Raw genomic sequence first — 23235 nt, forward strand, 5'->3', positions numbered from 1 at the left:
GGTTTCCTTGGAAGGAAGATTCTCTGATCACCTTCTCTTTTTCAGTTTCTCTGAACTGCTGCTCCGCTACTTGCTACAGCGTATTAACACCTTATTAATATGGTTTCAGAACCCACAGTGGACTCATGGACTGAGTGCTGATGCAGAGCAGCAGCAGCAGCAGCAGAAGCAGAGAGAGAGAGAAGGTGATTGACAAAAACAAGGTATGTGAGATTGTTTTTCATCTCTAAGATTTGCCAAGTTAATTTTGTGATTGGCTTATATTTTGGTGCATGATTTGCGTAGATAAACCACCAGTTCTGGGTTGGCCGGTGGAATACTTCAGATAGACATGTCTTCAGACCTTACTTGAAATTGGCAACCCAGACTGGTCCCGAGCTCCAGACTAGACCTCATGGTGGTTTGACCACTGGTAACCAAGAGGACATCTGGTTGCTTAATCTGGCCAAACCACTCGCTTCATTTATGCATTTCCTAGCTGTGGGTCAGGCCATTTATATCGAGAGTCGAGACCCGACCATGTGTGTATGAAGTAAATAGCTAGGCAGCAGAAGTTCTGCAAATAGGACCAACTTGACTTGGGTTGAGTTGAATCTTTGTATGCTCTCATGTGTTAAAACCTAACCCAAACCTTAATTAAGATTCTCAACTGTAATTCAACCGCAACCATGAAATTGGGTTGGTCGGGTTAGATTTGGGTTAAACCCATATAATAGCAACATTATACAGTCATTCTATACCTCGTTTCTCCCTTTCCTCTAACATAAATATAATTATATGTATATAAATCATTACATAGATTATATACAATATACACTTCTCCAATTATAAGTGTATTGATCCATGACCATAAGGCTTTGATGATGATTTATAAGTGTATTGATACATCAGGGTTAGGTTGGGCTTGTGAAGGAATCATTCCTCTAAGAGCTTGAGGTCCTTAGATAAGTTTTTATTCTCTGACACGCCTTCTGCGCAAGAGCCTATTAGGCTTGAAGTTTAAACAAACATAAGCCCACTTATACCTTTTACTGAATTTTAATTAATTATAATGTGGGCAAGGGGAGATTGAAGATCACTTTATCAAACAAACTCTGATACCATGTCAAGTAATCATTCAACCTAAAAGCTTTAGGATTTTATATTAATCCAACTTGCTGATTCTATTCTAATTTTTTTGGGGTTTTGGGATTGGCTTCACCTCAGATGCATCTCTAGGCAGGAGAAATAATTACACAGACCAAATTTGGCCGTAGAATACTAGAATTTCCTGACCTCGAAGGAGCATGGCTTGGTCTAATTAGAAAACTAAAAGTACACAAATCTCAAGCTTTAGAGGTGCTGAAATCACCGGTCTAATTCACCAACAAAAATGTCATCTTATATCTACTATTTTACCAATCCGTTTCATTTAATACCAGTTAACAGGAAGTACCCAAACAGGTTTCAGCACTCTGGTCCAACCAGGTCTGACTGGCATTTTTCACTCTCAAAGACCAGGTCATTGGATCTGGCTCACCCATAATCCAACTAATGTTAAAACTCAAAAGAGAAGTAACAAGCAGATCAGGTACGTATGAATCCCATGTCGATGGGTCCTAAACATCACATCACTGGATCACAATACCATGTAGGCATGTAAAAAACTTAAAGCCATCTAATCCCTTGAACCCGCACCGACAAACAGGGGCAGTACTGTATGAACCATGAAGAACAAATTGGTTTTTCCATAATTTCAAAGGATATACCCTTCTCTAACTATATATATACAACTAAACTGAACTCTTCTGAGTCTTTTGTTTCAGGATTTCACTAGGTTGGAACCCGGAACACTGCAATGGAGGGCAAAATCTCAACCTCAATAGATCTTCCACTTCCACTTCCAGGTCTCTCTCTCTCTCTCTCTCTCATACACACACACACAAACTTAGTCTGATTAAAAATAAGCGCAATGCTTAACATTGTCCAGGAAGAGGGGTGGTTTCCACGAAATACTCCATTATCTCAGAAGGGGTGGTAACATGGGGCCAGGTGTTTGCCACGTCACCGTTCCTTAATCCTCTATGCATGTGATATGTTCTACCCAAGGGCCTCATTGCCAGGTGGCAAAGGAGGAAAGCTGTTTTGGCATTTTCTTTTTTCTTCTTCTTAACTTTGGATCTTCAATTCCTTTGGTCTTTGATAGTAGAAAGCACTACTGTTAACTCTCAAGAGGAACACTTGATTTTGGTGTCCTAGAAGAATTTGGCCAGGATCTAAGTCTATCAAGCCACACACACTCACACAGGATCAAGCTTTACTTTGCAAAAAGACATGCTATTTAAGCCAAAACATAGCTTTCTGCTTAAACCCATTTAACCCCAGAACTAGCTTGAGTCTTATCCAACAATTCCAACCCAACTAAACCAAAATCTTGTCTCACTTCTTCAACCCATGTCCTGTATTTGACTTTTCCATGTCTTTTCGTATGCATGTTAAATAGTCCCAATGTTCCCTTTATGATGTGATCCTAAGCAATGAAGTATGGAACTTTTGAGGCTCTGCTTTTATCTTAATTACCCGGGTACTAACTGTCCAACCCAATTATGATCAGTACCCAGAATATCATAGAGATATGAGCAGTCCATGTGCTGGCCCAGACAGTCATTTTCCATTAGTAATCTCAGCTACCAAAGGGGTTTTATTGTTGACAAATGACAACTGACTGATAACAGTTCTGCTTGCTTTAGTGCTACTGTCATCACTACTGTTTCCATGTTAGAACTGTTATCTTGTTCTCTTGGCCTCTTTGACAAACTAGTAATGCTACATACAAATCTCTGCTAGGAAATTCGAACAGAAAGTTGTCCGAGTTGGAAAGGCTACAGAAACAGTTGGAGGACAAGGAAACCATGATTGAAGATCTGAAGCGTGAAGTTGAATCAATGGAACTTCGTTTAAGGGATAGCATGCAAGAAATCCCTGAGGCAAAGAAGGTGGCTTTCAGAACCCTGAAAGAGCAATATAACAGGCTTCACAATGAGTATAATGCATTATTGGCTGAAAATTTTGAGAAACCAGAAGAATAGTTGTTTTGGTCAAATGTCTCTATGTTTGTGTTTGAGGGAAAGAGTGTCAATTCATAGACATTTAGCTTTCTTCTTCATTGAGATCATGGCTACATAATTCAGGGTGTAGTGTGGTAATGCAATGTGATCTTGAGTTTGTCTGGTTTGTTCATTGATTCCTTCCTAATGATTAATACACAATTAGGCTCAGTTTAGGAGTACTAATACAAATATGTACAGTGCAAACACATACAAAATACATGGTTTTGCACTCTACAAATTTGTATTTGTACTCTTTCCAAACTGAGCCAACACATCACCTCCCATCGTTGATATGGAATATTGCCATTCATAACAGGAATTATTTAGCCATGTGTGACCCACCGATAAGAATTTCTTTAAATCCAAAGTTCAAACTAGTTAATAGGGGTGATCGTGGGCCGGGCTAATGTATGCGTGCCGCACCGGGCCTCAAGGCTAGGTTGCCCAGAAATGGTCAGTCCCTACCTGTACTAGTTTGGGCCGGCCTAGTATGTCAGACTTGAATCATTTAGGCTGGTCTTTACCCCCCTTCCCAAAGAATCATTTAGGGTGGGCTAGGACACTAAATTAGGTTTGATTTGTAATTAAAAAACAATCTTTATGGGGCCTAGAATTAGTAGACTGATGGGATTTGATTTGTGATGAGAAGGGTATGAACCAAATAATATGGTTAGAGCTGGAGTAGGACCCATGCTACTTCACATATATTTTTATTTTGCCTTTCGGGGGGAGACCAGATCTGCTCCTCACACCTGGCACCTCATGCGCACATCCTACCATGCATTGGGAACATCTCCCGTACTTATTAGTTATTATTTATGGGAGATATTCCCAATGCATGATGAATGTGCCTGTGAGGCGCCCATTTGTGAGGAGCAGATGCCGGCTCCTTTTGGGGGGCTAGACATGAGGACATTGCTTGATGGAATCCTCCTCATAGAAACATGATCCCGGACATTGCTTGATGGAATCCTCCTTTAGGGAAGGTTGAGAAATGGAAGAATGATTAAAATATGCACGAATATCTTAGGATACTGATTTAAATTTCAATTCATTAACACTTAAAAATATTAATTTTAAAGTGATTAAATTTGGGTTAATAGTTAAAACTCAAAACCCATGTAATGTTAACATTTATAGTGCAATGTTATGATGAGATTTTTGTTTCTTATGTGGGTGACCCGGATTTATATTTTTTACACATCAGTATCATACAAAAAAGTTAAAGATGCATAGGCTTAGAGATTTGAATTTAAAGATGTGACGACAGGAAATAATTAATGAATTAGAGCGTAGAGGGGATGTGGTTAACACAGTGTAAATCAAAGATCCATATGCCCGATATTCAAAGTTGGGTATTAGTAGTGTATATCGATATAGCCGATGTTTCATTTCTTTATTTTATAAGGACTATAGGATACATACTTTTAAAAGTTGTATGCATCAAATATTATATTTGAATTTATATATATAATAAATTTAGTATCATATATTTATATTATATAAAATTTGAAAAGTAATTAAATTTTTAATTTTTTTGGTGAAGGGAGGACTTGATTTCAGGTCTTTACTGCAATCAGGTAGAGATTTCACCGGCAAGTTAATTTGCCTTCAACCATTATACATGTCTAGGGGTGGATTCGAGCCGAGCCGAGCTGAATAGTACGAGGCTCGAGCTCCGCTCGTCTAGGAAGTACAAGGCTTGAGCTCGAGCTTGATTTGAGAAAAATATTTTATAAAAATAAAAATAATATATAAAAACATTTTTTTATTTGATATTTAAAAAATTAAGAATTATAATATTTTATTTTGTATATATATATTCAAGCTCGACTCGAAGCTCAGTTAAAACAAGTTTTCAAGCTTGGGTTAGGTTTTAAACCTGTTACAAATTTAAGTTTGCAATCATGGTTCAAAGTATTAATACATTCCATACTCTTATTATTTTTTTTTTCTTTTTTAAGTAAGAGAGTGTTTTCAGGACAATACGTAGCACGGGTATGTTACAATATTTTGAACCTTGTTTTCAATTCAACCCAACCCATGTTAGACTGCTAATGTTAAATTGTTAATGATTATGGAATTAGGTATTTTACTGCATGTTTGACTAATACCTCAAAAGCTTTAAGATTATTGGAATGCATCAAACCAAGCCCTTTAACATTTAGACCATAGCCTATTACCATGCTTTTGCACCTGACATTTAGGCAACTTCATATTTAGGTAGCTTTGTGGCAGACCATGCCCCTCTAACATTTAAGACCGTAAAATACTCCAATCCCATTGTCCTGTATCCGAACGTTTAGGCTCTTGGCATGAGACGGACAGGGCTGATACTTTGAATCTTCTTGACAAGCCAAACGGGGGAACAAAGCTAAATCACTTCATTCGTTCTGGTCCAAAAAAGGAATAAAAAAGGAAGTTCTAGGCCAACCATCTCCACACCTTTGTCCAGTCGGTATCGCAAACAAAAAGACAGGTAATGTTCTAGATCTTAATCTTGCAGTGATTTGTGGAGGTCTGGCCTGGACTGGAACCGCCAAGTTTTCCGGCACATTCTTCTCCTCCGAACGTATGCTGATTGTTCGACGAAATTCTTCACCCAAAAGCTTGTTCTTATTTGCAGGTTTTTATCATGACGAAACTATCCAGTGCCCAGAAATTTCTGAAGAAAATAGGGTTGGGGAAGGAGGATTACTACTTCTGGAAACAAATTGGGAAAGCTCTACTCTGTACCTACACAGTCTTCGGTGTGGCTTGGTTGTGGAATGAAACATCTCCACTCGGTTGGTGGACGCTGAAGCCTCGACCCAAGGAAGAGAAAGAGATGGCCCACCTATACGAGCGTCGCAGGTTCCCATATCCAGGCGACAAAGAGGCAGTGGAAGAGTTCATTGCGGGTGGGGGTGCACTTGGCACCACCATTGGTCCAAAAGGGTTTATTGAATCGAGCAAGGACTCCGACAATTTCCAGAAGAAATTACAATCAAAGAAGTTCGAGCAAGAAGCCCTGAAGCTATGGATGAGGATGAAGAACGAAGTCATTTCGGAGCTTCAGGAGAAAGGGTACGACGTTGAGTGACCGTCTGCATTACCCTCTATCTGAAATGAAAGCTGTTAATTAGACTGCTATTGTTACTATCTTGTCCAGTCTCACTAGCATGTAATCAAATTATTTGGACGACAAAGAACCAGTTACCTGGAATCAAAGTTCACTTGTTACTTGTTGGGGTTGTTTGGGTAGTCTGAAATTTGGTTCTCGTTGTTACTTGCAGGAATCCAAGTTCTGGTCGTCCCTACTCCTAAGAGTTAAGACAGATGTGAAGTGGGAAATAGGAAGCAATAAATAAGGTTGCTGGTAAGGTCCTGGTTGTTATCAGAGACTTGGGATCGAATCCCACCTTTGCCGGAGGTAGGGGGTCTTGGGGTTGCTTTAAGGAGGTTTTTGCAGAGGTTAAACTACAGTATTTAACCCAAAAGCAAATAAATACAGAGAGAAAAGGAGAAGGAAAAACAAACAGCCTATCGGCTATCACCCCCTGGCAATTATATACTCAAACAATGGCAAGCTAAACAACATTGAATATGTTAAAATCTCATGATTTAATGCATTAATGTTTAAGGATTGAACAAATATTTGTAATTTCTGTGGGAATGCTAATCAAACTATCAAGTGTCAATGCCATTATGTAACTACAGCTAGTGCATTGGTCTCTCCAATCTTGCAGTCTGCCTCCGTCAGTGACCGAACCAGATGGATTATTCGATACTGGAGCTTTGTATTTTCAGCTGTAAGCTTTTCTATCTCCCTTGCAGCCTACACATTATGAAGAAAGGTTAATTTTCTTCATGGTAGTATGCAGAAAGGTTAACCTTGCAGCCCCACCTCTCGCCCTGATATTGCTCTGCTTTTACATCTTCTAACCTTGACTGGAGTTCACTTACAAGCTTTGATAGTTATTCATTTCCAACATCTGGACCAAATAACAAAACTAAATAAGCCTGTTTTTATTTGCCAAGACAGAATTTAGTTGCATGAATGGGCTTGGGGCTTACCTCTCTGATCTTGACACCTTTTCAATTCTTGCTACACGTTGCTTTAGTGAAAACAAAATACTAGTCTGACAGGAGATGGGGCTCATTTTCTCTATAGAGAAATTGATACAGCTAATGGAAAAGAAAACTGATGCAACTGTTGTGTTAGCCACATTAATTGCATGGTCTTCACTGGAAAAGTTGCATGCATGCTTAACCAAACTCATTTAACCACATTTGAGTCCGGATCTGTTCCTCACAGAGCGTGCCTCACACTGACCTCACAGCATGTCCTGGCCATACATCGGGAACATCTCCCATACTTGTATTTATTATTCATGGGGAGATGTTCCCAATACAGGGTGGAATGTGGTTGTGAGGTCGGTGTGAGGCAGTGAGGAGCAGATACCAATTCCACATTTACGTTATTATTAGCAGAAAACAAACCTACCTGAAAATTGCAAACTAGATATCAGCAGAGCAGAGCTCCTCCTAAAGAGTTGGTAAATATTTACGTTATTACAAACTAGATATCCCAATCACAAGATGCATTAAGAACCTATTTTTTTGGTAAATAATGCACTAAGAACCTCACTGTGGAAGTATAATTACTCTTAACAAAAAATTCGATTACCCCACTTGCAAAATAACTAACTGATACACTCCATGGTTTGACCACAATCAAATTTCTTTACAATTATGATGTAACATGGCAAAAATTAAGAAGGGAAGCTCAGTTTTGTACTGAAAAATAAAATGCAATATGAATGCAAAAGAAAAATTGGCAATGTCTTCCTCCTTTTTTCCCCTTAATAAATTTTCTTTTTATTTATTACCGAAAAACAAAAGAAAGTTAGTAATGGACTAATTGATGGTGTTAAAACAATATAATTTATAGTATGAGCAAAATATTAAGTTAAACCCGCATTATAGAAAATCTCCACCATTAAATGGCAATGCATGAGCAACCACTTGTACGAATAAAATAAGGAAGTTTTAAATGAAACATTTGATTGTTTACTTGCTACATCTCCTAGCTCATCAAAGCAAAATAAAGGTTCAAATAGTGGATCAGCTGAGAAAAAGCAACCTCTAATAAGAGTGACAGAGTCAGAAATTAAAGCCACTGCGACATTGTTTGGAGCATATTTTGCAACTCCAAGCCAATTGAAGCAAAATAAAAGTTCAAGTAGTGAACATACGAGAAAATTATGCATGGAAGGTCATAAGCCACTAGAACATTGCTTGGAGCCTATCTTACAACAGATGGAAGGTCATAAACATCAAAGTATTTATTGATCACATGAACCATTAAGGCCTTGTACGGTTCATGAAATGTTAAGTCCAGTTCAAGAAGTAAGGTCAGATTTCCCCAAGTCCAGACTTCCTACCCATGACAACGCTGCCCACATCTACCCACATAAAATTGCAGTCACACATAGGGAACACCTCATCCCCTTACATGTTATTATGCACAAGGAGATGTTCCCAATGCACGGAGGTAGTGTTTTGTGGGCAGGCATGGGTAGAGTTTTTGTGGGCAGGAGATCCAGAGTCGATTTCCCTTTCTTCCCTTTAGTAAACTTAATCTTTAGTTTTTCTTTCTTTTTTTAATCAGTTATCTTTAGATAAAACTCTCTATTTTTCAATTTAGCTAAAACTAGTCCAGGCAGTAGCTGTTTTTATTCAGATCTTTTTTACCATTTTGAACCTATTAAAAAGCCAGTCTATTATATATATGTTTTTTGATCAATAAGCCAGTCTATTGTATTCAAAATCCAATAACCCTCTTCACGTTGTAGCCCCTTCAGATTTCAAGTGTCATCAAGAAAGTCCAGCAAGAATAAGTTGGTTATCCATTTTAACCCTAACAATCTCTGCAGAGTTGATTTGCATGACTCCTAAAATAGTCTAGCTTGTCCTATGTAATTACAAGTAAGAACAGGTTTCGCAAAAATGAATATAATTGTTGTCATTATCCAACTAGTGTTAACTGTATCATTGTGCAATATAAATCATTACATAAAGGAGAGCTTAAAAGACAAGTAAAAGGACAATTATGCAGCATGAAACTTGAGAAAGATTGGCAAGACAAAATGGAAACAAAGAGCATGAAACCCTGAATATGCCAATAGAAAATCTGTCAAAACAGGTAAGTTGCCTAGTTAGCAGAATGAATCCAATATAGTCTAATAAAATATACAATTTATGCTTCAAACTATCTTTAGACATCACGATAAATAGTCATGCATATAGAAGAATTGTAGAAAACATCAGAATCTGAAGGGGAAAAGCATATGCTGATATTTGGCATCATTGGGCAACCATGCATCTGGAGGGTATGGGAGTCCACACTTGATCTTAGCTAAAAGGCTGAGAAAAGTAGGGGAGGCTACTTCTAGGACTTGTCCCTTAAAATGTACCTTCCTTTTTTTTTAAGTTTCTTTCTCTTATGTTGCCTTTTCTTTCCCCACAACCTTCAACCTATCTATACTTCCATAGTTTGCAAAACAAGCAGAGTTCTTTCAGGGAGTCATCAGGGAAAGAGGTTGTTGTGAATCTTTGACTGCAATGTACTACGGAAATTTGTTTCAGTAGCAAAAGGAGAAGATCTCAATCCTAAGTTATTTCTGGTCAAGTGACTTATGAGACACAATCAACAAAAGAACACCATGAAATACATGTTGAGAGTTGAGAGATAACACTCTTGGAACTGTCATAATTGATTGTTTGTTAGCTCTGCATGCAAGTCTTAGAACATAGAAATGAAGGAATGAATGGCATTTCTTACATTTTCAATTTTGCATTGAATTAGCCTAAATTAGGCTGAAACTTCTAGTCAGAACTCAAAAAGAAACGAGATAGGAAAAAATAAATTTCTATTCCTCAAAATTGTTCATCAATATTAGTACAAAAGAAAATGCCCCCAATAACATGGTCGCAAAAATTTGTTTTCTAGGGTTTGCACTAGAATGAAAGTGGTACTGGAAATCCTGCAACAAACTAATGCATAACAGCCTTGTTTTATTATGTTTCTTAAAGCTGTTAATCTTGAAACTCAAAGTAGGGAAGACGAAAATCAGTTGGAGTACATTCACTTACCACTTAGGCATGAACATGAGCATACCCCTGGATCTCCCTTGTCACCATTTCCCAGCTTTTGTTAGTGTATATTCCGTTTATCCCTTTTTCTTTGATAAGAAACAACATTTTAATTGTTAATTGAATTAAAAAGAAGAATGTAAGCATAAAAGAAAGGACAAAAGGTATAAGGTACACAGATATGACAAAAAGAAAGGACATCTAAATGCTTTAAATTGTTTCTTACCATGTAGGCAAGAAAAGCCATTAGTTAGCAGCAAAGTTGGTGAAGACGGAATTGAAAATACAAGTTGTGTTAAGTATATCGATAAGTCAATAACCTCATGCGCTAAGCAAACTGGCATCCTTATTGGGTTAAATAGATATTGGTAGTTCAATTTCCTGCTTCCTTTGTTGTTTGTATTGGCTATTTTATTTGGAAGGAAACTGATGAGGGGTGATTTGGCCCGACCTAGTAAACAGTGGACACATGAATGTGACCTGATGACTGGACATCAACTCAGCACTTTTTGCCACCTCAGTAGGACAGGTCACCTCGGCTAGGACTGAAGTCCAAGCAGCTCGTGGTGCTCCAAACTACCGAGGTGACACGTAGCCAATTTCTAGAAGCATGCAAGCTGTCTCCGAGCTCTTCGGGATCACGCCACATGACTGTGGGTCTTATCCTCATCCCACCCCGGACAGACACGATAAGCCTTATCGACTAGCACGATATCCACCTCCCAGTGCAGAACAGACTTCTATAAGTGCAAGCCGAGGATCTCAGAGGTATTTCGTGAAACCCACGATAACTCACCTTTATTAGGGCATCTACCCCAATGGTACAAGGTACGCATGATGTAATGCTTACTAGCTCTCATAATCTCAAGCTTTCAGTTCACACACAATCAGTTACTAAACACGCCGGGTTAGCCACCCCGGGTTCTCTGATCCTTCCTGTCTTACGGTTCAACCGGTCAGCTAGGCAACCTACGTCCAAACTGCCATCCAGATAGAGCAACCGGATCATGCACCACCATAATAAACTAATAAGGCAACAACAAAAAATCTATTTGGACACAACTGGGCAACTTCCACTCTTTTTACAAAAACAAGCGACTTTCTAACATGAAGTCATGAACAAGAAAAGAAAAAGCAGCTTTGCATTACATAAGAAAAAAAAATATTTTCCAAAACAGTTGCCAACACTATAATAAAGTTTTCTTCCAAGAAGACCTAGTAGAAACATTTCCGCTTTGCCCCGTTATGATCAGAACAACCAAAATTTTTCTCGTTTTCTAGATTTTTTTGTCTATCGTGTTGCGTAAAATACAAATCCTAGTCTCCAGCGACATGAACAACCACTACTCCATCTCCAGTGGTTCAGTCAATCATTCTGTCACCAAGTTAAAAAAAAATAGGAAAATGAAATACAAATAATCCACTTGTTGCAGAAAACGCTACTTGTGGGTCTTTAGACGCAAATTCAACAACAAAACAAAACCCCAAAAGTACAAACAGAAAATAATAATATCCATAAAAGAAAAACAAGGGACTAGACCGAAGATTGAATTCTCTAACCTCAGCTTCTGAGCACCTCTAATGAAATGGTTTCAATTCAATAACTCCTTCAAACCGTTCGGTTTCTCGGTTTCCGCCATCGTCGATGCCCTTGAAACCTTTGGACCAGATTATCCTTTTAAAGTGTGGTCAAAGCCCGGCCCATTTGGATAAAAAATGCGGCCCATTAACATAATTGAATCCGTCCACGTCATCGAGAACGAGATGCGAACACGTTAGCGGAATGCGGGAAACGATAGCACTGGATAAAATATGAAACAACGACAAAGCAAAACAATGGTGGAGGGAAGAAGCGGTGGAAGAGAAAGCGAGAGATATGGCGCGAGCTCCCCTTCATTTGAAGTTAAATCGGAGTATCGTCGCCTATGCAAAGGAGACTGAACCAAGGGTTCATCTACCAAACAAGACTCCTCTGAATTCTCGGGTTTTGGTTCTCGGAGGAACTGGAAGAGTTGGCGGATCTACTGCTACAGCTCTTTCTAAACTCTGTCCTGATCTCCGAATCGTTGTCGGAGGTAGAAATAGGTGATTCTGAGAAATCCTAGTGGTTTTCTTTACTTTCTCAAAATGCATTCTGTTTCTTGTACAAATATGGTTGGTGTATGTTGTTAATAATCTGAAATTGTAATTAGCATAGGTTTGGCAATAGAAGTGTTGGTGATTACATGAAATGTTGGTGGAATCAAAATTAACTCTTAGAATTTAAGGTGACTGATGTAATTCTGTCCTAAGATTGAAAAATCTACTTCAGCGAGCTATTTTTCTCTGCAATTAGTGCAACAGAACTGGTCAACAAAGAAATAGATGTATAAAAGTTCCAAGTTGAATAATGTCAGTACCCCTTGCTATTCTGAAACTTATCTGACTTATTTCCTTCGTTTTTTCATTATTTGTTTGCTTGTCTATTTTTTCAGTTAGAAGGTGCGGAATCATGAATTGAGACTGGGCGCATGATATGATACTCGATTTTGTGTTTCGACACTATAAGGAGAAACTTGTGTTTTATTGGTCACTGATAGGACAAAAAGATATTGTTGGACATTCCGTTTGGTTGGATGCGGGTATTCCACTTTAAGATCTAAACTCAGATAAAATATGGAACTAGTCAAGTGAAACATATCCACTGTTAGGTTGTTATACTGAATGCTACAGGATCATGAGGGGGGGGAGGGGGGGGGCGATAAATTGTTCATGTATCGACTTAATTAATTGTTCAGTTTCATTGAGATTGTTTTTCTTCCTCTCCACATGCATGACCCATTTATTATTAAGTACTGTGCAGTTTGATTGTGGTTTGTATTGATTTTTATGACTGCTGGAAGAAGAAATAAAAGATGCTGTTAAGTTAAACTTAGATGATTATCATAAATTGCCACCCTCAGTGAGTTCTGTTCTGATATTGAGTTCACTAATGATTGTTTAAATTTTAAATAAATAAAAATATAATTCAATATTAATTCAGAATTTTCTTTCCATTATCCAAATGCATAAGTTGTGTCTCTTGATAGGGAGAAAGGTGCTGCTCTAGTGGCTATGCTTGGTGAAAGCTCTGAGTTTGCAGAAGTCAATATCGACAATATAAAATCATTGGAAGCAGCTTTAAAAGGTACATGAATTTTTCTAGTAATCTTGGATTTTCAACAATCAACATAAATATCTTATAGCCTAAAGCTCTAAATCCCATATTCTTTACTTCGGCGAGAAAATTTTCAGTGAGATTTCTTTCCTTGGTTCAGTTGGTTGGAGTATATTATTTATTTTTTTGGCATCTATTAGGAACAAATCATTGGTACTATATTTCCTGATTTTGACAACTACATGTACACATTTTTTTTTTCTTTTGTAACACCGCTGTACATACATGGGATCTGGTTTTCAGGACTACCATGTCTGTTATGTTTTCTCCAAGTTACCTTTTTTGTTTTCAAAATAATAAAAAAAAGGATGTAATTTCTTTAGTCAACATTGTCAGTTTTTCTGTCAATACAGGTTCTTGGGTGAGAGGTTTATCTAATAAACTAAGCCCATCTGTTATCTCTAGCTCAGGATTGCCCAAGACGTGTTTCATGTGTCACCAGTTTTACATTGCTACTATCTTCTCTTTTTTTTTTCTCTTTATAGAAATACTTCTTAGTTCTTCCATTGGCCCTCTGAATCTAAATCCCATCTGTTGAAGGGTTTCAAGTGTTGATTCTGGATGTTCTTTATCAGTTTCTTATGGTGAAATTATGATAAACATTTTAATTTGGAAATGCCAGAATATTATCTATGTTGAAATTTAGATAAGTTGGGGATTAATGAAAATGGTTGCTAAGACTTCCCAAAAGAAGAATGGGAAAAGGGGGGAGTCCTAAGAGCATGTCTTTTAGTTCACCACACCCTTTCTACTGCAGATGTGGATCTTGTAATTCATGCAGCAGGACCCTTTCAGCAGACGGAGACATGCACTGTACTAGAAGCTGCCATATCTACCAAGGTAAACATTGGACTTTCAATTTCCTGCTCACTTGAAAGAGTTAATTTATTTATGGTATTATTTTATTGCCCATTGTTATGTCCTGTAAGGGCCATTGCTTGGTGCTATGGTAAAATCTCAGGCTGACAAGCTTGAGAACTTGGGTTAGAGTCTAAGAACAGCCACTTTGTGCAAGAAAATGCCAAAGGTTAGGTCTGTATCCAGTTCACCCCTCATAAGACCCTAGGTAGCTGGGAACAACGTTGGGTAATTGCTAATTGTCATGTCTTGTCTTGTATTTACATCTCATGTGTATAACCATGTTCTAATGCATGCTCTCTTTCTAAAACAGACAGCATATGTGGATGTCTGTGATGATACAAGCTATGCATGGCGAGCAAAATCTTTTCACAAGAAAGCAGTAGCTGCCAACATTCCAGCCATAACAACTGCTGGAATTTACCCTGGAGTGAGCAATGGTGCTACTATATACATTCATGATCAGTCTGCACTTCACGCTCACACAAAAATACATGCAACACATTCAGAAGAAGATAAAATTAACTGTTCTCTCTCTTTGTTGTGAGAACTTTAGGCATTGCATGCACATTAACTTTTAGAATTCAAATGTCTGTTATGAATGACATGGATTGTTATATCAACTTCAAAAACCAATTGAGTAACATCTGTCAGAAGACCTTTTAGGTATTTAATCTTTAACGTCATTTTCATAAAAGATTGTGAATATAATACCGAATCCATTTTAATCACGTAACTGTTCTCTCCCTAACCTTGTTTCTCTTCAATTTTCTGAATTTTAAGTGTTACTAGGAAACAAAAACTCCTTTGTTTTCTGTTTTTTCTTTCTTTTCTGAAAAATTATGTTTAACATTCTCTGAATATTTCTGAAGTCTTAATTCTTCCCATTATCATGACAGTGATGGCAGCTGAATTGGTTCGTGCTTCTAGAGGTGATGGTAGAGGTGAGCCTGAAAGGCTAAGGTAACTTTACTAAACCCCTTATAAGTTTGTTTTCTATGCTTTTAAAATTTAGAGAAAAAGCTCAACTTCAAACACTCAGCCGAACCAATCAGCAAGAACTTAAAGATCATCCCTAGATAGTGGCATTTAGCAAACTAACCTAGACTCTAATTGGACAATATTTTGATCATGGTTGAAATTCAATCGATGTTATTTTTTTATTTACAATACAATCACTTAATTGGCTCTTTCCCACCCACTTTCTAGTTGTATCGCCTTTCCAGTTTTTTTTTCTCTTTTTTGGATTGGTATGCTTCCCATTGGATTTCTCATTTCAATCCCAATAAAATGTCCATACTTCTAAAAGAAACAAAGAAAACAAACTCTAAATCTGAGTTCTACTGTTGTGTGTGTGTTTTGGGGGAGGGGCATCCAGGACTCCTTTTTATTGAGTTGATATTGATGAGATGTACATGATCTTCATATGTGATATTTTTTACTTTCTTTATCTCTTCCTTTTTTTTTCCCAGGGGGTGTCAGGTGTTTGGCTGGGGGTGCTTGCCATTTTGTTAGATAAAGGTATCCCATAGTAGTCTTGACAGGAATTAAAAAAAAAAAAAAATCCAAGTTTTAATTTTACTCCAACTTCAATACCACTGGCTGGTGGCTGATCTGTAGTACCAATAGATGACCATTTAAAGGTATTATGTAAACATTATAAGACCTCGTTTGCAGTGTTTGGCAGGTTATTGTAACCAGGATTTTGTCTTAGATCACTAGTCAATTCATTTGGCTTGGAAAAGAGCTAAAAGCAGCTCCTGCATCACATGTATTGTTGGGTCTTCAACAGAAACAACAAGAATAAAGAGGAACAAATTGATCTTACTAACAGAGGCAAAGTGATGATAGAGGCCTTAATTATTTAGATAAAATACAGGGACTCTTAATTATTCATGCTTAGGTTTCACTGAACAATAAAAAAAGGCCATTACCCATTGTTAGCTGGGGTCTTGGGAGGGGTAGACTGGTTATGGTCAAATCTGCATTCTCATGATGGAAGCCCAAGATTTTTCCATTAAACAAGTAATAGGTTTTACTGAATAATGTAAAAAATTAATTTTGCTTTTATGAATTCAACTAGACATTGTAAAGATGCTCTATAATCATATCCATTTCCAAGCATATTTAACTGACTATAATGCTAATTTACCTTCTTCAGATTTTTCTACTACACAGCAGGTTCTGGTGGTGCCGGCCCAACAATTTTAGCAACCAGCTTTTTGCTTCTTGGAGAAGATGTGATTGCCTACAATAAAGGTTAGTTATTTACATTGTTCTCTCATCAAGTTTTTTTTGGTTCTGAACAAGGTTTGATCTTTTACTGTGATTCCTCTCTCTCTTATTGATCTTTTGACCAGGAGAAAAAATCAAATTAAAGCCTTATAGTGGAATGCTCACCATTGACTTTGGAAAAGGGATTGGAAAGAGAGATGTTTATTTGTTGTAAGTTCCATGAACAAGAATAGAATAAAAAGAAATCAAGGATTCTCAAAATCATAAAATGCATTTTCATGAGTATATTTCTCATGTAATAAGAGGAACTTTCTTCTTTTTACATGGGTGTATTTACCAAGGGAGACTGCAGTTTTGAAGGAGTTCTCAACATTTTTTTGGATCCTCTAGAGCAGTTATATTAACTTAGTCCATGGATTTCTATCCAACTTTACATATAAATAGTACTTTTAATCTTTTATCAAAATCCTTATTCGACATACTAGTCAAGAATTGTCTTTTCATTTCGTAGCATACCAAACCCATAATGTGCACGTTAATGTTATCAAGTCAACCTAAAACAACATTTCAATTTTCAAGACCGGTGTTTATTAAGTTGTTAGCTACAGAACAGATACCCACTTGTGTTTGTCCCTCTAGCATAATTGGTTGATGCATGACATCATACTTGAAGTTTCATGATTTAGTTCACCTTACATAACTAACCACCAAAAAGGAAAAAAAAAAAAAAACAAGAAAAACAAACTAAAAAACAATAACATTAAAACATAAGCCTAAAAAACAGAAATAGGACAGTTTAGAAAAAAAAAAATATGATCGCTTAACATTATCAAGGGCAGTTGTTTGCTATTGTTCATTTTTTCTAATGCTAGCATACAAATAAAAGAAATTTCCAATGTACATTAATGAATTGTAATCTCCATCTTTCCTATCATTTTTCTCCCCTACCCCCCCTCCCCAAGAAAAGAAAATAATAATAAAAAAGGTACTAGTGAATATGGTTAACATATTTGTGCATGTATTCAACCTTGTTTTCTAAGACATTATTTTGTTTCTCCAGTACTGTCAAGAATTTCAAACGCCATCATGTCTTCTTTTCCTCTTATACAATGTAACAAAAAGATAAGGAAGAAAAATGCAATCCATCAAAAAAAAAAAAAGAGATAAGGAATGAAAAATGAAGAGCTGTGAAGTTTTGGCTAATAAAGTGGTAATGAGAATGGCAATCTACTGTTCCACTCTTAAACTTTGTAAGGCTGATGCACCAAATGCCACTGGGACCTTTATCGTTCTGTTTAGACCATTTTTAATGGAGGCAAAGAGCTAAAGTGGCTTGGCTGAAAGAGGGGGACACTGAGACTGATATGAAGCTAGTGGCAACTAGCTTCTATAAAAAGTTGTACAAGGAGTCTTGGTCCTTCAGACATTTTCCTATATCCCTTTCTTTTAATCAGTTGAGTGATGAGCAGTCATCCCTTATTGAGAGACCTTTCTCAGAGGAGGAAATAAAAGAAGCTATCAAGTTGTTGGCTGATGAGAAATCTCCAGGGCCTGATGGCCTTACAAATCTTTTCTATATTAAATGTTGGGATGTGGTGAGATAGGACATTTTGAATGTCTTCCAGGATTTCTTTGAAAGGGGTTCTTTGCAAAGGTCAGAACACTACCTTCATAACCTTCATTCCAAAGATTGAAGGTGCAGTGAATATTAAGGACTTAAGGCCGATTAGTCTTCTACATAGATTCTACAAAATCCTTGCTAAAGTGCTTGCTGAGAGAATGAAAGTAGTCCTTGGTAGTGTTATCTCAAATAACTAAAGTGCTTTTGTTCCGGGTAGGCAGATGCTGGACTCTGTTCTCATTGCCAATGAGCTCATTCACTCTAGGAAAAAAGAAGGTTCCCCAGGGTTGATTTGTAAACTTGATATTGAAAAGGCCTATGATCATGTTAACTGGAGATGTGTTGATCTTGTGTTACATCAGATGAATTTTGGGCAAAAATGGAGGAATTGGGTTAAAGTCCGTATCACCTCTCCAAAGTTCTCAGTCTTGGTTAATGGACAGTCTACAGGTTTCTTTGATAGTTCCAGGGGTCTTAGACAGGGAGACCCCCTGTCTCCTCTTCTATTTATATGTGTAATGGAAATCCTCACTCTGTTCTGTAAGAAGGTTGCAGTTTCAGGTGAGTGGGAAGGTTTTGCAATTGTGTCGGGGGGAGAGAAGGTGAATATTCTTCAATTTGCAGATGATACATTGTGCTTTGTCGATGCCTCTTCTTCTCAAGTGGAGTTAATCCTTGGGATCTTGTGTTGGTTTGAAGTGACAACAGGTCTTAAAGTTAATTGGAACAAGAGCCAAATCATCCCAGTAGGCCATGTCTCCAACTTAGCAGAGTGTGTTAGTATTTTGGCTTGTCAGACTGAGTCCCTTCCAGTCAAATATTTGGGACTCCCTTTGGAGGTGAGTGGTGGTTCTTCTGCAATTTGGGACCCGGTTATTGAGAGATTGGAAAGGAAGTTGACCTCTTGGAAGGCAAAATACCTCTCATTTGGGGGTAAGGTGACTGATTATCTCCAATTTACCTACCCACTTCCTGTCTCTATTCTCTATTCCTAACAAGGTTGCAAATCAGATTGAAAAGCTTCAGAGGAGTTTTCTTTGGAGAGGCTGGGAGGAGGAGAAAAAAGTGCACTTGGTGAGTTGGGAGCAAGTTTGCCTTTCCAAAGTTGAAGGGGGGTTAGGTATAAGGAAGCTGAAATCTTTTAATTCTGCTCTCCTCTGTAAGTGGATTTGGAGATTTGCTGCAGAAAATGATGCATGGTGGAGATCTCTCATTGCTAGCAAATATGGTGTGAATTGGGGCAATTGGAGAACTAGGGACCCTCCTCCCAACTGTGGTAACTCTTTGTGGAAAGGGATAATGAAGAACTTTTCAGCTTTGGCCGCAGGGGTCTCAGTTAGGGTTGGTGCTCAGATGAACCTCTTGCTGAGTCTTTCCCCCTTCTCTTCCAATGTGCTTCGGATCAAGAAGCCTCAGTTGCAGAGTGCTATAGTATTTCTGGTGGTTCAGTTCTTTGGACTCCCTCATTGTTTTTTTTGATTGGGAGGTAGAAGAGGTTTTGAATCTGTTGACCTGCCTTCAAAACCAAGAGTTGGATTACAGTTCGGAGGATAAGTGGCATTGGAAGTGGAACTCTGATGGGGTGTTCTTTGTTAAATCTTTGGCTGCTAATCTCAGTAAGAGGGGTGTTCCTGAATTCCCAAATCGGCAAGTGTGGAATCTCAACAGCCCAACAAAAGCCAACTTCCTAGTTTGGACTATGGCTCTTAATAAATGTCTTTCTAAGGAGAACCTAGTGAGAAGGGGAATTCAGGTTTCGGACTTGTCTTGCAGTCTATGTGGGAGCAGTACTGAATCTACTGATCATTTGTGTATCCATTGTCCGTATTCTGCTCAGTTGTGGAACCATTTCCTCAGCTCCTTGAAGGTATGTTGGGTGATGTCAAGGTCGGTAAAAGAGCTGTTGTGTTGCTGGCAGCTTATGGGTTTCAGCAAGAAAAAGAAGACTGTCTGGAAGATGGTTCCAATTGTTGTAATTTGGTCCATCTGGACCGAGAGGAATAGAAGGATTTTCAGTAACAAGATTCTAAGTCCGGAAGAGTTAATTCAGAAATCAGTGGGCAAGCTGATTTGTTGGGTGTCTGTGGCTGCGGATTTTAGAAACTGTAATGTGTCAGATGTATTTCTTTCTAGCTCTTGATGGAAAGTGTATTTGCTGATTTGATCAGTCAGCCTGTTCTGGGACTGATCTCAGCCTCCTGTGTGTAATTTCTTATCAATAAATATTACTTTACCTTTTTCCAAAAAAAGAAATTAATGAAAAATAAAGACCTTCAAGTTGTGGGAAATGCAGGGTTCCCACATCTACTCTGCATTATTTAACATGTCCAAGTGAGAGCTGCTAGGAACAGTTATTCAAAACTTGTTGGAACTACATGATAGAAGAACAACTACCATCCAAGATCAAAACAAGGAAACTTATTTCTTTCTAAAAAGTAATTTAAAAATTTCTAGCTAAATCTCTTCTAAGACATTTCGGCAGGAAGTCCTTATAGCCCCTGCAATGTCAATTTGTGCCAAATTAAATATCCTAAAAAGTTTCTCACCCTACGCAACTATAGTAAATTTTATAACAAATGTGATGCTATGGAACAATTTAGGGAATAATTATCTTCCACCTTGACTTAAATATTTTGAGTAACCTTTTAATGATATTAATGATATAGTTCTTACAACCAAGGCAATCTATATGTATTACTTGGCTTGGATCCAACCACTACTGCAAACACAATGGAGCTGTTTCATACTTGATATTTTATGTTTCAGGAACTTGCCTGAAGTAAGAAGTGCTTATGAAATCTTGGGGGTACCTACTGTTAGTGCTCGATTTGGCACTGCTCCTTTCTTTTGGAATTGGGGAATGGTTGCCATGACAAGTCTTCTTCCTGCGGTATGTTATAATATTTTTTTCACATTTGGTTATTGGTTCAGTTTCAAATCTCATTACAACATTGAGGATGGATTGTTCAATAAACATGTATTAACAGTCACATCAAATTGGTGAATGGAGATTCATTGATAATCTTCAAATCCATTTACACGTCCAATATGAAGTTGCCAATAGCATCATTTTCCTATTCCACATTGAACATGCTGGACTATGAGATATACCTGGTATAAACTAAAGATAGCTTTCTAATGTGAACAATTTTTCACTTGCTCCTATCACCTGTTGACATGACTATCAAAGATATAAAAATTCCTGCAGGAGTTTTTAAGAGACAGGAGCAAAGTACAGAAGTTAGTTGAATTGTTTGATCCACTAGTCCGAGGTATTGATGGGATTGCAGGAGAGCGTGTGTCAATGAGGGTAAGAAACCACAAAATTAGAAATAAAGCAATTTTATATATTTAAGTTCTGGTGTGGTGTTGTCTTTCCAATATTGTGCACTTTCATGAGTGAGGGAGAGTAAATGAAGGCATGAATCTAGTTCATTCATGTTTAAAAAATCTTGAATGACATGGATTATTTTGTCCTTTTTCCCTTTTGGGGACAGGTGGATTTAGAGTGCTCAAAAGGACGCAGTACACTAGGTATATTCAGTCACAGAAGCCTTTCCGTGTAAGTCTTGGCTTTTTAGAAATCTATATGACATTCCTCACTAAACCATGCATCATCTGATTTTACATTTTCTTCTCTTTGTTTTGCCTTTGTTATCCTTTATATTTTCACTGTTGGGGCTGTTGACTGTGATCATAAATTAGACATCTTATTCTAGAGTCATGATCTACAGATCTGTGGGAACTGCCACAGCTGCATTTGCAATGGCTGTTCTCGAGGGAAGCACACAACCTGGGGTTTGGTTTCCGGAAGAGGTATGTGCTTGAGGTGTTCATGTGAAAGATATAGAGATACAAAATGTAAAACTACCCTATGCTCAAACTTCTTTCTCATTCTCCATATAGCCCGAAGGAATTGCAATTGAGGCAAGAGAGGTGCTTCTCAAACGTGCAGCACAAGGAACAATAAATTTTGTTATGAACAAGTAAGAATTTTGATCCTGGATTCATGTCTTTCATTCCATTTATTGCTATTGTGTTTACTTAAGTTTCTTTCAACAGGCCTCCATGGATGGTGGAGACCGACCCAAAAGAGATCGGGTTAGGAATATATGTTTGAGGATACTCAAATTCAAAGCCTAAGCACCGCTAGATTTAGCTTCAGCAGCTACCTTTTTGCAATATCAGAGAGGTAACTCTTAAGAGCATTCTCTGTTAAGTAGAATCAATCTGAGCAGGCTATCTGGATACTGTTGCAGTGTCACTAACTTAGGTATTTAACCTCACAGGTGTCAAAAGCTGCATGGTCTGTGGAGTGGATTGTCAAGTTTGCCTTTAGTGTAGGATCATGCATTACGGAGAAATTAATGAACGCCACTAGTTCATTGGTCTAATATTCCCCTGGTATTTGGATGAAGCATATAATACACATTTATAATTGTCTAAAGCAGTCATCAGAAACATAATTAAAATTGTCATTCTTTTTTTTATAAAATTTTGATTCTTTTAAGCAAAATAAATCACTACAACCCTTATAATATTGGCACCATCAGGTTTATGATTCTTCATTTGTTCAAGGAAAATAAATTTAAATACCTCTGATCAATTGACATGAAAACATTTTTAATATCAAGTTTAGTCAGATTATGTGTTGACTATTCCCTTATTAAGGTTGGACTGGGATTGGTCTTAGGTCGGTGTACACAAGGTCCAAAGTATCAGAAAGACAACTTTAAGAGATGTACCAAGATGTGCTTTGAATATGAATGGTTTTCAGTAGAAAAATTAAAACACATGCTAGGAAATTCGAATTGCCATCTTCATCATCATTATCTAGTCCTAATCCCAACTATGGGGTCAGCTACATGAATCCTGTGTTATCATTCTGTTCTGTTTAATACCGTATCTATTGGTAAATTATGTGCTTAAATCATTTATTACGACCCATGTCCCAAAATTCATTAATTACACTACATCTTTTTTGGCATCAATTACACTTAGATCTATGGTATGGATAAACTATAAGAAAGGTACATATAATATACACACTTTAAAGTCCATTGTAACCTGGGTGACAAGTTCAAATCTTGCTGTCTCTC

At 37.6% G+C, this 23235-nt stretch overlaps 2 protein-coding genes and 2 long non-coding RNA genes across 6 annotated transcripts; 3 read left to right on the forward strand and 1 right to left on the reverse strand.

The window, feature by feature from the left end:
* Positions 1-83: 83 nt before the first annotated feature.
* LOC148790135 (uncharacterized) lies at positions 84-3145 on the forward strand. Its single transcript, XR_016078249.1, has 3 exons — positions 84-203; positions 1806-1886; positions 2827-3145. It is a non-coding gene; the product is annotated as an uncharacterized LOC148790135 (long non-coding RNA).
* Positions 3146-5105: 1960 nt separating this feature from the next.
* On the forward strand, positions 5106-6548 carry LOC104613442 (uncharacterized). Its single transcript, XM_010281265.3, has 3 exons — positions 5106-5568; positions 5716-6155; positions 6365-6548. The coding sequence occupies exons 2-3, from the start codon at positions 5725-5727 to the stop codon at positions 6393-6395; spliced, it is 462 nt and encodes a 153-aa protein (XP_010279567.2). The 5' UTR covers positions 5106-5568; positions 5716-5724; the 3' UTR covers positions 6396-6548.
* A 120-nt stretch (positions 6549-6668) lies between these two features.
* Positions 6669-11923, reverse strand: LOC104613443 (uncharacterized). 3 transcript variants are annotated; one of them, XR_016078735.1, is made up of 3 exons: positions 11787-11923; positions 11023-11206; positions 6669-10315 (listed from the first exon to the last, which is right to left on the reverse strand). It is a non-coding gene; the product is annotated as an uncharacterized LOC104613443 (long non-coding RNA). The 3 variants fall into 3 exon arrangements; XR_016078734.1 differs by having other exon boundaries at positions 10453-11206; positions 11787-11922; XR_016078737.1 differs by lacking the exon at positions 11023-11206 and having other exon boundaries at positions 11787-11916.
* Positions 11924-12049: 126 nt separating this feature from the next.
* LOC104613444 (Saccharopine dehydrogenase) lies at positions 12050-22682 on the forward strand. Its single transcript, XM_010281266.3, has 14 exons — positions 12050-12311; positions 13295-13392; positions 14180-14262; positions 14594-14720; positions 15180-15243; positions 16442-16539; positions 16641-16725; positions 20903-21026; positions 21345-21446; positions 21634-21698; positions 21871-21952; positions 22043-22122; positions 22199-22328; positions 22426-22682. The coding sequence occupies exons 1-13, from the start codon at positions 12103-12105 to the stop codon at positions 22254-22256; spliced, it is 1275 nt and encodes a 424-aa protein (XP_010279568.1). The 5' UTR covers positions 12050-12102; the 3' UTR covers positions 22257-22328; positions 22426-22682.
* Positions 22683-23235: the final 553 nt, after the last annotated feature.

The sequence above is a fragment of the Nelumbo nucifera genome, chromosome 7 (assembly GCF_055504915.1).
Source record: "Nelumbo nucifera cultivar China Antique chromosome 7, China Antique-T2T, whole genome shotgun sequence".
Classification (NCBI taxonomy): Eukaryota; Viridiplantae; Streptophyta; class Magnoliopsida; order Proteales; family Nelumbonaceae; genus Nelumbo; species Nelumbo nucifera.

Bases quoted from the DNA above. Each gene is read 5' to 3' on its own strand.
- LOC104613442 (XM_010281265.3), top strand. From the start codon at position 5,725: ATGACGAAACTATCCAGTGCCCAGAAATTTCTGAAGAAAATAGGGTTG. The intron at 6,156-6,364 runs GTACGACGTTGA...TGTTACTTGCAG, and splicing joins TCGGAGCTTCAGGAGAAAGG to GAATCCAAGTTCTGGTCGTC.
- LOC104613444 (XM_010281266.3), top strand. From the start codon at position 12,103: ATGGCGCGAGCTCCCCTTCATTTGAAGTTAAATCGGAGTATCGTCGCC. The intron at 21,699-21,870 runs GTAAGTCTTGGC...CATGATCTACAG, and splicing joins AGTCACAGAAGCCTTTCCGT to ATCTGTGGGAACTGCCACAG. The intron at 21,953-22,042 runs GTATGTGCTTGA...TTCTCCATATAG, and splicing joins GGGTTTGGTTTCCGGAAGAG to CCCGAAGGAATTGCAATTGA.